Source organism: Tachyglossus aculeatus, chromosome X1 (assembly GCF_015852505.1).
Source record: "Tachyglossus aculeatus isolate mTacAcu1 chromosome X1, mTacAcu1.pri, whole genome shotgun sequence".
NCBI classification, from domain to species: domain Eukaryota; kingdom Metazoa; phylum Chordata; class Mammalia; order Monotremata; family Tachyglossidae; genus Tachyglossus; species Tachyglossus aculeatus.
In genome coordinates this window covers 75,591,866-75,604,151 of record NC_052101.1, presented here as the reverse complement: position 1 = coordinate 75,604,151, position 12,286 = coordinate 75,591,866, and the positions used below count along the sequence as shown (strand labels likewise).

Sequence of the window (12,286 nt, the reverse complement as noted above, 5' to 3'; positions counted from 1 at the left end):
GCAGACAAGTGGTGGAGCTGGGATTAGAATCCAGGTCCTTTGACTCCTGGGTCCATGCTCTTTCCACTAGGTCATGCAGCTTCTCGAACAGTACTGAGTGTTTACTGTGGACATAGCAGTGTACAAAAAGAGAGTACAATACAGGAAAAGAGTATGCATAAACTTCATGATGGGATGGCTGGCCATGTCAAAGCCAAGGAGTGCCTTGTCTAATCCATTCCCCACTGCCAGTGAGGTACATAGTAGGCCTTTCTCTGGCCCAGTTTATTTGACACAGTAATGCAGGACATTGCAACAGAAAGAAGATCCAAGCATGAAAATATGCTTTCATTCCTCTGGAAAATTCTTCCACCTCAGATTGACTGCATAATCTGAAGTCTGAGATAAAAATCAGGCAAGAAGTGCTGTACACAGATGATTGCACCCTTAAGATACACAAGCAGGAAGGCCTAGTCCACCAAATTTTAAGCTCCTTGAGGGCAGGGATTGGATCTACCAATTCTATTGTACTCAAGTGCTCAGCATAGTGCTCTACACAGAATAAGTTCCCAAATGCTATTAATTGATCAGGCCACTTCATCAAACCAACCAGATGTTAGACTGAAGACAAATATAAAGAACACCCAAATTCATCCCAGACCAAGGAAGCGCTACAGAACTAAAAGTCTACACTGGCAACACTGTCACAAAATTCTGCTAGCTGAACAGCACAATGGCCAATGATACACTAGACCAAATCAAGGAGGGTCAGTGCACCCTTCGAAGCTGTTAACCAGTGGGTGGCAACAATAGGCTTCAGACCAAACCAAAGACCTATAGATCCGTAGTGTCGTCCAACCTTCTTTACCGTTATGAGACCTGTAGTCCTCATGGATGTCACACCCAATTCCTCAAGCAATTCCGTCGATGTCGCTTACAGGCTATACTCAACATCAAAAGGCAAGACAGGATCATAAGCAACAAATTCCTAGAACCAAGTAGGTCTCCTCAATATAGGTTCATTAGGTCAGATGTGAGAAGAATGGGAAGCAGTAGGTTACCCAAATAGCTGCTAAAAAGTGAACTGAAATTGGGAAAATTAAAGCAGGGTGGACAGTGGAAACACTTCAATTTAGAAAACCAATGCTGCATTTCCGCTGAAAACTGGGAGTCAGCTACTGCATTCAAGCCAAGATGACACCGTGCAATCAAAAAAGGAAGAGCTGTATTGGAGCAGAAGCTTCAGAATGACTGAGGCAAGGCAAAAGCAAGAAGAGCAAAACAAAGATTGTCTTCGGGTGTGTAACACGTGGCCAAGACTGTGGGTCCCATGATGCCTTTTTGGCCACCACAGACCCTTTGCTAGATTTCAACATCTTGTCTAAGCAGAAGAGAATTACATACTCTTGATAACGCAGGTGCAGTACACCTATGTTGTGGATTGTCCATGTTCTTCCCAGTTGGAGTCGGTGCGGAGAAGGGCACCCAAGCCAAGAGTTTCCTGGCCTCCACTACAAGAACTGCAATGTTGAGCGGAGATTGGAATATCCAGCCTTGTTCAATGCCACAGCTCTCATGGAAAAGGCTGTATGTTTACTGGTTCCAGCCTATCACTACATCTTCAGTTAAGGCAGCATACCCAAGCCAAAAAAAATAAATTGCCAGCCTGCACTATGAGAATTGGATGGCAGAGGCTCGGGGAAGCACTTGAGCCAATGACCTTCCAAACTTCACCAGGAGAGGTGTTTTTCTACTTTCTGGTTCACCTGAGCTGGAAAATCTGAAGTTAACTGAATTTCCAGGTAGTGGTTATTAAGTGGTCGGTATTGTATTACATCATCTACTTTGTAAGTAACCATCCCTCCATTTGGTACATCTTACAATGATAGCTGCTTGGCTTTTATTGCAGTTTTAACAATGGCTTTCAGATGTTAAGATATAATTTTGACACCCCCATACAGTTGCTGGTAACAACATAACAGGTGCTGGTAGCTACATATATAGTTTTGAAAAGACCATTCCCCATTGGCAGCTAAATTTCAAACACTGCAGTACATAAAGTCACTTAACTTCTCTGGGCCTCAGTTCCCTCATCTGTAAAATGGGGATGAAGACTGTGAGCCCTACGTGGGACAATCTGATTACCTTGTATCTACCCCAGCACTTAGAACAGTGCTTGGCACATAGTAAGCGCTTAACAAATACCAACATTATTATTATTATTATTATTATTATTATTTCAATTCAAAATTTAACCCACCTCGTAAGTGCCAATGGGAACAATCGCCCACCCCACACAGTTTCACAAGCTGGACTCCCAACCTCACTCATCCTAGGTCTGACAACATCTGAGCATTTTCCGTTGAGGTTTAAAAGTCCCCAAATGGTGGCATTCTGGCCTGTTACGTCTCCTCCAAGTCCTCCTCACCGCCACTCCACAATACACATTCTGCCACCTCTTCACCCTCATAAAGAAGTTCTTCATCCTAAAAAATATAAAAGGCCTTACAGAATGTAAAAAGGGGCTGTCGTCTAAAACTGCTTAAATTTTGTTCTAAATAGGTAACATCTAACTGGCTATGAAAATAAGAGTTTCAATTGAGTATTTAACAGGTACAGAAACTCAAGAGAACATTTGTTTTAGGTTGTTAAAGGAAACAAGAAATGAACAAATGCATCTATAGCAATGCTTTAAATACTTAACAGTAGAAAATGAAGCAGTTGGAGAAATAAATATATTTCAATTTGGTGCACACTCCTAAATCATTAAACTAGGACAGCGTAAAGAAAAAAAGAATCATTTGTACAGAAATGTTTTTAGAATAGTGGCCTACTATGCAAATTTTTTCATCTCTACTTACCAAAGTTCATACCGATGCTGAAATCAGTCAATCAATGGTACTAAGTGCTGTGAACAGAGCCCTGTATTAAGTGCTTGGGAGAGTACAATATAACAGGGTTGGTAGGCATATTTCCTGCCCAAAACAAGCTTAGTCTAGAGGATAAACTCAATAATGATAATAATAATAATAATAATAATGGCATTTATTAAGCACTTACTATGTGCAAAGCACTGTTCTAAGCACTGGGGAGGTTACAAGGTGATCAGGTTGTCCCCTCGTGGGGCTCACAGATTTAATCCCCATTTTCCAGATGAGGTAACTGAGGCACAGAGAAGTTAAGTGACTTGCCCAAAGTCACACAGCTGACAACTGGCGGAGCTGGGATTTGAACCCATGACCTCTGACTCCAAAGCCCGTGCTCTTTCCTACTGAGCCACGCTGCTTCTCAAGTGAGCCCATCTTCTAGACTGTGAGCCCACTGTTGGGTAGGGACCATCTCTATATGTTGCCAACTTGTACTTCCCAAGAGCTTAGTACAGTGCTCTGCACACAGTAAACGCTCAATAAATATGACTGAATGAAGTATATGAATATGTACTTTTTTTAATCATTATTGAAATCCTACTACTACACTACCCAACTCTAAAAACATAAAATGTTGCACTTCCTTCTCAATCACTTGAAATCCTTACTATACAGGAGATGAAATTTGAATACAAGTTTGCTATTTTCAAAGTTTTTTTTTTTTAAGCTGAGATTAAATCACACGAATAGAATTAACTGTTTTTAGGAAAGGCCAATACAGAGTTGGTAGACACATTCCCTGCCCACTTTCAGATGAGGTAATGGGAAGGTAAGTGACTCGCCCAAGGTCACAGAGTAGACAACTTGGTCGAACTGTGAATGGGGGCAGTTCAGGAACCTTTTATATTTATGACAGTTGCTCAATTCTCTTAAGTTGTGATGGTATTAACACCAACATCCTGAGTTATTCATTGTAATCAGAAGAGACATCATCTCAAACTGACATTTTAAAGGCTTAGTGGGTATAAGCCCACCTCCAGCACTATAGAAAAATTAAACTTGTCATTCTACCCAAACTCTAAAAATTAAGCCAGGATGTCCACACTAACAAATGCATCCTGGAACAGTACGGTGTCACAGACCATTTAATAGGTTTTTGCTAGATTCTATTCTAACAAGATAAATTTGGGAAAACTGGGATTTGATATAGATACCAAAAACAAATTCCCAACAGGAAAACTTCTCCATATACCAAAAGAATCCAAAAGACCCTTTATGCTGGGCTTTTTTTTCCATGCCTTAGAAAACTGTTTTCATAATACATAAAGAATGCTTAAGTATTTTCCTACTTTTAAGTTACTGATTGATTATGATTATGACTGATACTGAGAATGAGTAAAATGTACATAGATCACTTTATCCACTTAGAATTCTTTCCAAGAAAGACAAGTGGGTTTCTGTGCCACTGAGACATACATTCATTATACAGAGAACATAGTCTTCTAAAATACTACTTTTTAACCCGAGCCCTCAATTTATATGCAAGTATGCTAATTGGAGTATGTAGCGGTTTAAACTAAATTCAGCTAGTAAGTGAAAATGGCAGCCAGTAAACTACAAATTGGATCACAACTCTGCAATTTTCAAGCTATTTTGCGACAATGTTTTCTGGACTACTGTACTTCAAGGAGTGCAACTATTTAATGGATTGTCACAAATCATCAGCATAGGGCATTTATTCAGTAACAACGTTTCTCCTTTGCCTACAACTTCATCCATAATGTGCTTAAAAGGGGGAAGTTTTTTGGTTTTGGGGTTTTTTTATGGTATTTGCTAAGTGCTTATTATGTGTCAGGCACTGTTCCAAGCACTGGGGTAGATACAAGATAATCAGGTTTGGGCATAGTCCAGGTCTCACATGGAGCTCACAATCTTAATCCTCATTTTACAGATGAGGGAACTAAGGCACAGAGAAGTGAAACGACTTGCCCAAGGTCACACAGCAGACAAGTGACAGGGCTGGGATTAAAACCAGGTCCTTATGAATCCCAGGCCCGTGCTCAATGCACTAGGCCAAGCTACTTGAGAAGACAGTACTTAAGGCTGAAAACTAAAAAAGACCATTCACGGATATATTAGTGCTAACATGCTGCCCAAATACAAGGAAAAATCTAATGGCTTCTGCATTTAAGTCAGTTTCAAATCACACAATCCTTCAGTTACTTCTAGATGGCTCAGATTGAGATGGTTTATCAAACCGTAGCACTTAAATAAACTGTAAACGTGTCAGATTGAATGAGATTTATTGTAAATGATACAGATTGTAAATTTAAAAGCAAGATCATTTAAGATTAAGTGCGATATACACTTTGATTGAGGTCAAAGCATGCCAGCATTTCCACCGGTTAACCAATGGCGAGAATCAATGCTAGACTAATCCTTTACGTTTCTTTTTACATTGTTTCCCTCCTTGAAATGTATCTTAGTATCTCCCTCACTAGACTGTAAACTCCCACGGTCAGGGATCGGATTTACCAACTATATTGTATTTTCTCAAGGGCTTAAGGTCAGGGATCAGGTTTACCAACTATATTGTATTTTCCCAAGGGCTTAATACAGTGCTCTGTCCAACGTTTGCGCTCAATAAATACCATCCATTGATGGATAGATGACAAAATCTGCATGGTACAACTCTGCAGAATTAGGCCCAGAAATCATACAGAAGTCAAGGATTTGGGTTTAGAAGACCCACCTTCCATCACAAAGCGTCATCGTATTTTGACAGGGAAAGTGTTCCCCTAATCTACCCGTCCCCTCAAAACACCCCTCAAAACATCTCAATTCTGAGTATCTTCAATACCTAGAACTATTACCTAAGTTTATTTAGTCATTCATGAAGTGTTAAATTGTCTATACTGAGCCAATCTGAAAGTAGCAGTATTAAAAAAAAGATATCAGGAATCAATCATCCATGCGATTATTGAGGAGGGCATGGCAATTTCCTAAAAGATGGGATTTGTTCCAAGGGTCTTGACTAATCAAATGAAGGCTTTAAAAGGGAGAACCTAGAATAACTTCAAAAAGGGGTCAATCTCACCACCACAATTACCCATAAGTGTGCCTGGCAGTAGTTCAACATTCTAATATATATCTCACCCCAGATATCCAGGTTATGTAGAACAAAAAGTGTCCACTAACGAAAAACATCTACAGAATAGTGTTTTGACTACTCTTCTAGTTATTGCAAATTCATCAGCCCAAGGGATTATCTTTACGTGTGCACAATGTGGTTGGAACTCTCAGTCTTTTCAGCCAAACTTGCACTCGTGGGGACACTTCACTGTTGGGACATCATCTTCAAAGGACAACTAACTATTTCTGGAAGAACTGGAAGGTATGCAGTCAAAAATATTTCCAATATATGGAACTGTATTTCCATTACCACTTTACTCGGTCTTAGATCAACAAGAGTTGCATTTTAAAATAAAGGAAACCAAAACTAGTGAATCCTGGCCCCCCCAAAAAACTCCAAATAGCTTGTTACTTGGATTCTTGAAACTTACTTGTTGATAGTAAACTGAATGCTATCTATTACTACAAGAAACAAAGCCAATAATACAATCATTAAGTCAAATTAATCAAAAACATTTTATTAAATGGAAAATTCAGAGCTACCTTCCCAACAGGAGGTATGCATCCTTTTTTTAATGTAATCTACACGCAATAAAACTGTGATGTGGCACAACTTGAACTCATTAAGACGTGAACTGGAGACTCCAATAGTGGATGAAATCAGGTAAATTCACCATGCGGCCCTCTGTAGGTATTCTAGCTTTAGTCTATGGATGGTGACTAAAAGTGCCACATAGCCTAGAGTGATTGCATAATTCACAAAAGTATCAGATTAGCCTACAGAGTCCTTCCTTTTGGATGTTCACGCACAAGATATTTCCTATGTTAATCAAAAAAGGGGGCAGCGGAATTACGGTTAAGTCTTCTTTCAAGATTTTTAAATAATGGTTCCTTGATTAAACCTAGCAGGCTGAGTCAACAAATGATCTCCTATCTCAATACACTATCACTGCAATCTGTAACTACTAAGGTTTTTCTTTATTTGAAAGACCTATTTTTAAGTACCATGGATAATTCTTTACCTGAGGGCCATTATTGCTTTAACGTCCTCAAAGAGAAAGAATGCAGAAGCATGTTTTTCAGCAAGGATGAGGACCATGGGGAAGTAGCATGGCCTAGTGGACACAGCACGAGCCTGGGAGTCAGAAGGACCTGGGTTCTAATCCTGCCTTTGCTATTTGTATGCTGTGTGACCTTGGGCAAGCCACTTAACTTCTCTGGGCCTCAGTTACCTCATCTGTAAAATGGGGATAAAGACTGTGAGCCCCATGTGGGCCAGGGACTGTGTTCAACCTAAGTAGCTTGTATCTATCCACTGCTTAGAAAAGTGTTCGACACATAGTAAGCACTTAAATACCATGGTCATCATTATTATGTTACACAAGTGGAAGCTACTGCATCCAGATAAAACTGCTGGCGAATTAAGCATGATTTAGACCCCATTATTTGGACAGGTCACTTCCAAAAATCAGACAATTGGGATTTTTAGTGACCTCAGGTCAGGGTGTTGGGACAGAATTTAAAACTAAGAGTGTACTAACACTTTCTAATCAAGTTGTTACTCATGAAGTTGACAAAAAAAAACTGACCACGGCTGAACTCAGTGACCACGTTGAGCAAGATCCAACTTTAGATAGATCAAATGTTACCTTAACAAAAATTCTATCCTAGTCAGAGGGTCATTTCACTACTTGAACAGTTGTCATTTAGGAAGAATATTCATTCATTCAATCGTATTTATTGAGCACTTACTGTGTGCAGAGCACTGTACTAAGCGCTGATAGCTCTTCACAACTGAAAAATTTTGGTTAAAATGTCCCACTTAATTTCCTTACATCTTTCTCCCATACAGGAGAAAAAAAGCATCCAACCTTAGGTGACAAGTTTGGAAATTGAATTTCTCCAAGGAGAAGAGCCTCTAATGAGTTGCTAAGAAGATCTCATATTACATAATCCCTCAATTGTTTCCATTCCTAATTTAATCATTTAAGACCACACTCTCAAGACTCTGTATATTATGGTTAAAGTGTAAAAAAATAATAATTTTTTAAAAATCCAAACTTCCACACACCACAGTTACAAAGTACTGTGGTATTTAAAGAGCTCATTTTGGGCCCTCTTATGATAAATGATGACAAAGATACTTTTGAACATATTTCTATTTCAGGTTCCAGTTTAAAGTAGAAAGTGGCAGTGGAAATTGGTCTTCGGAGTTTTCCAATTTGTTAATTCCATGGATTTTACAGGCACTTAAGCCTAAAGGTCAAGAGTCTTCAATAAAGTTTTTAAAAACTACCTGGTTTTAAAAGTATATTTCATCCTAAAGACTTCTAAAGTTCTTCATATGCATGAAACATTCATTCAAGAGTAAAATGTAGCCACTTGGGGGGGGGGGACTGAAACAATAACTGTGTTTAGGAAGTTAAAAAGAAGAACCATTGTCATCCTATGACTAAGACAGGCTTTTTTCATATGCAGAATTCAGCTAATAAGCCTGATACTTGCATAAAGCAATGAAGTCAATGCCTTTGTCTTCCAAAATTATCTTCTAGGATCTTCAGGAATCCTAAATGGTCAAGATCTTTCCTACTTTCAAATCCCATGGAAGATACTCCTACCAATTAATGGTTCTTTGCAATGCAGGTAGCTGGGAAACTAGTTTACACTATTTCTACCCGTTTCCAAAATTTAGGCTTTCCATAGGTCTCATCCAATTACCAAGAAGGCACATGCTGGCTTAGCTTATAGTCTACAGATCAGGGCACATAAGAAAAAGGAGTCCCAAAAAGGCCAATAGCTCTGCTTCCACAAAATCAAGCAGTTCCTCTTTTTCATTCCATGTATGTAAACACTTGTTTCAAGCTCCCAGGACAAAATTCAACTAAGATTAAAGAAAAAACAGCCCTTCCTGTGATCTACAGAGCAAAAACTCCAATTATGTTCTAAATATTCATGAAAGACTGCCAAATAAAGCTTTGACAGAAGTCAGTCTTAAACCTTGGCAGTTGGGAAGTGTTTCCTGGAGAAAGAATACGGCGGGAGTAGGGAGAGAATAAGCCTCACTGGAGGCTTAAATTAGAAGGAACAAATGAGCAGAGAATTGTAGGGAATAATCCCATAATAAGAGAAATCAGAGAATCGCCAACGCATCAATAGCCTAAGTAGGTTCTTAGAAGGCACAACATGAAAGAGTGGCCCGCATCAATTGATTCTTATAGCGTGATCCTTGGTAAATAAGTGGTTAAGGCAAATGTTTCCGTTTCTCCGGGTACAAACCCAAAGGGGTGCCATTTTAAAACCAGAAATCTCGCCATCAGATGAACTTCAAGAATGACCAACGGGTGATTTTTGCCAACCTTGTTCTCTGCAGTAAGCGTGAGCTGACTCTGCAGACGTTCAATGGCTAGTTTTTCCAGGGGAAATTATTGCAATATGAATGAACCTACCTTTCCATTCTTCTGAGTTGTTCTAAAGGAAAGGCAGCCTAACTGAAGATGGAAAAGGAAATGACCAACCAAGTCATTCGGTCCAACTCCTTGCTCATATAACCTCTTCAAGAATGGACGTACCTATATGGAAATGAACTGAGATAGCAACAGCGGGGTTGACGAGTCCTACAGACCTACCAGTGGGCAAAGACTTCGAATGTATGGGAGATGTCGACATCAAGCAAATCCCAGGTGGAAAAGTACTGCTGAAGGGTCTCCCGATAAGAGACGGGTAAGACTCAAAGTCCTCACGTTAAACGGATCTGGGAGGGGAAAAAAAATTCCCACAAACCAGATACACTTCTCCAAAGCATCTCGAAGAGGACAAACCAGTTTCTGCTTTCAGGGGAAGGAAAGAGAGAAGGGGGGGAAGGGGGGATGAGAATCATCTTCCCTCTCGGAGATCGCTGGCTTTATTTTCTAGTTTCAACCCTGCGCTATTTCCAACTCGGGTAGGAAAAGGGAGCGGAGAGGTAAAATGGATTTGTACCACACGTTTCCACTCCCACTCACCTCACTTCCAACTACATAATCTGGGCGCTGGTTTGAGGGGGTGAGGAGGAAGGTGAACTCGCATGTGTGTGGGGGGTGGGTGTGTGGAGAGTGAGGGGAGGGAGGAGGGGAGAGAGAGAGGGAAGAAGGGGGAGGGGGAGAGAAGAGGACTCTTATGAAAAGATGGAGAAGAAGGGGGTGGGGGAGGAAGGAACAACCTTTCTTTTCTCGGCTCTTCCTGGGGATCTGAAAGTTCCGCTTAACAGGCAATTCTTCGGGGCCTTTGGGCAGAGCCGCCGCGACCACCTTAAGGGGATCCTTGGGCTGGTCCTGGGCGAGGATCCTACTGCCGCCGCGCCCGCCGCCCCTACACTCTGCTGCGGCCGCCGACCCCACCTCCTCAGGGCTGCCGGACTCCGCGCTGCGGCCGCCGCCATTTTGGGTGGAAAGCTTGGGCTCCGGCGCCGCCTGGTTGGCGCTGGGGCCGCCAGCGCCGCGGCCCTCCCCGCCAAGCTGCGGCCTCTTCTCCGTGTGCGGAGGCGCTTCCTTCTCCGGGGCTGCCGCCATCGGATCGGGTTGATATCTAGGAAACGTTAGAGGGGGGAGAGGGGTGAAGGAAAGAGGGGAGGAGAAAATTCTCCTTTGCGGAACGGCTTCAACCCCCCCATCTCTGTCTCCACCCCACCTCCGCCTGCCTTCCTTTTCCTTTCCTTTTCTCTCCCGCTCGATCACCTACCTACCTCCTACCTGTCTACCTACCTCACCCCCAAGCAGGGCTCCACCAACGCGGTTTGCCCCTCCGCCTCTGGCTTTATCCCCTCCCCTCTCTCCTCCCCCTCCCCTCCTCTCCCGAGTCCCCGTAGGGCCCGCGTCGCGGATGAAGAGGCGGAACCGGTCGGGGAAGCCCGGCCAATGGGAGGACCGCGCCATCTTATAAAGACCCGGGAAAACCGTGGCCGCGGCGGAACCGAAGTAGGCCAGTTTGGCTCAAGACGCGGGGTTTCCGGTCAGGAACACAAATCCGCACGTTATTCCAACGCGTGGAGTCGGCGTCCACTGCAGCGCAGTGGCAGGTCGTACTGTTAAAACCGAGGCCAGGGTTAAGCGCTCACCGTGGGCCACGCACCGGGGAAGACAGAAGGTAACCGGTTTGGACACGGTCCCTGGCCCAGGTGGGGCCCCCGGCCTGATCCCCGTTTCACGGATGAGGCCACTGAGGCACAGAGAAGGGAAGCGGCCAGCCCCCGAATCACACCACGGACACGTGGCGGGGCTGGAATTTAGAACCCCGGGCCCCTGAGTCCCAGGCCCGGCCTCTAGGCCACACTTCTTCTCCAGTAAGATGTGTTTCGGTCTGAGAGATGACTGGGCGGTGAAGCCGGAGAAGCAGACACAGCCCATCTTCCACTTGGAAAGTACTACTGCGTAGCAAGCAACCGAAAGCTCCTTGCCCTGCGAAATCAAAACAGCACCACGGACACATCCTTTAGATTTGAAAGATTCCCGTCATACTGTAAACTCCTTGCAGGCAGGCCCTGGTACATTCTTCTTATGTAGTTTACTAAACGCTTAGCGCAGTGCCCGGCACCTACCAGGTACTCGATAAATACCACCACCACTACTACTACTACATGACAGCATGATACAGGATTTGGCACCATCTGTTTGAAAAATCGCAATGTCATTCATTCAATTGTATTTATTGAGCGCTTACTGTGTGCAGAGCACTGTACTTAGCGCTTGGGAAGTACAAGTTGGCAACATATAGAGACGGTCCCTACCCAACAACGGGCTCACAGTCTAGAAGGGGGAGACAGACAACAAAACAAAACATGTGGACAGGTGTCAAGTCATCAGAATAAATAGAAATAAAGCTAGATGCACATCATTAACAAAATAAATAGAATAGTAAATATGTACAAGTAAAATAGAATAATAGCCTCTGTTGATTGAAAAAGGCACAAATTTAAGGAATTATGTACAGAAGATTACAAATCGAGATAGCATTCAATTATAACTTTTGAGTTTCTCCTCTACCGCTTAGTTCCTGGCCATGCTACTTATAGTCAGGGACAAAAAAAAACAAACCCTACCCTGTAAATAAAAGCAGTTCCCCTTCTCTCTGTCAATCGATGGTATTTACTGAGTACTGACTGTATACAGAGCTTTGTACTAAGCACTTGGGAGAATACAACAGAGTTAGTAGACACAATCTAACAGGCAGGGAATGTCACTTTATTGGAGTATCATTCTTTCCCAAGCACTTAGTACAGCATCAGGCAGAAACTCCTCAACCTCGGCTTCAAGGCTCTCCATCACCTCGCACCC

General features: G+C 42.5%; 1 protein-coding gene across 5 annotated transcripts in view; it reads right to left on the bottom strand.

Moving 5' to 3' along the window:
• TASOR (transcription activation suppressor) overlaps nucleotides 1–10,769 on the bottom strand; it is a 57,219-nt gene extending 46,450 nt beyond the window's left edge. For all 5 annotated transcript variants that reach the window (XM_038771986.1, XM_038771988.1, XM_038771987.1 and 2 more), the window contains exons 1-2: nucleotides 10,718–10,769; nucleotides 10,177–10,541 (exon numbers count right to left, since the gene is read on the bottom strand). In XM_038771986.1, the coding sequence (XP_038627914.1) occupies nucleotides 10,177–10,525 (349 nt within the window). In that variant the 5' untranslated portion in view covers nucleotides 10,526–10,541; nucleotides 10,718–10,769. The remainder of the gene's footprint in view (nucleotides 1–10,176; nucleotides 10,542–10,717) is intronic.
• Between the last annotated feature and the right edge of the window lie 1,517 nt (nucleotides 10,770–12,286).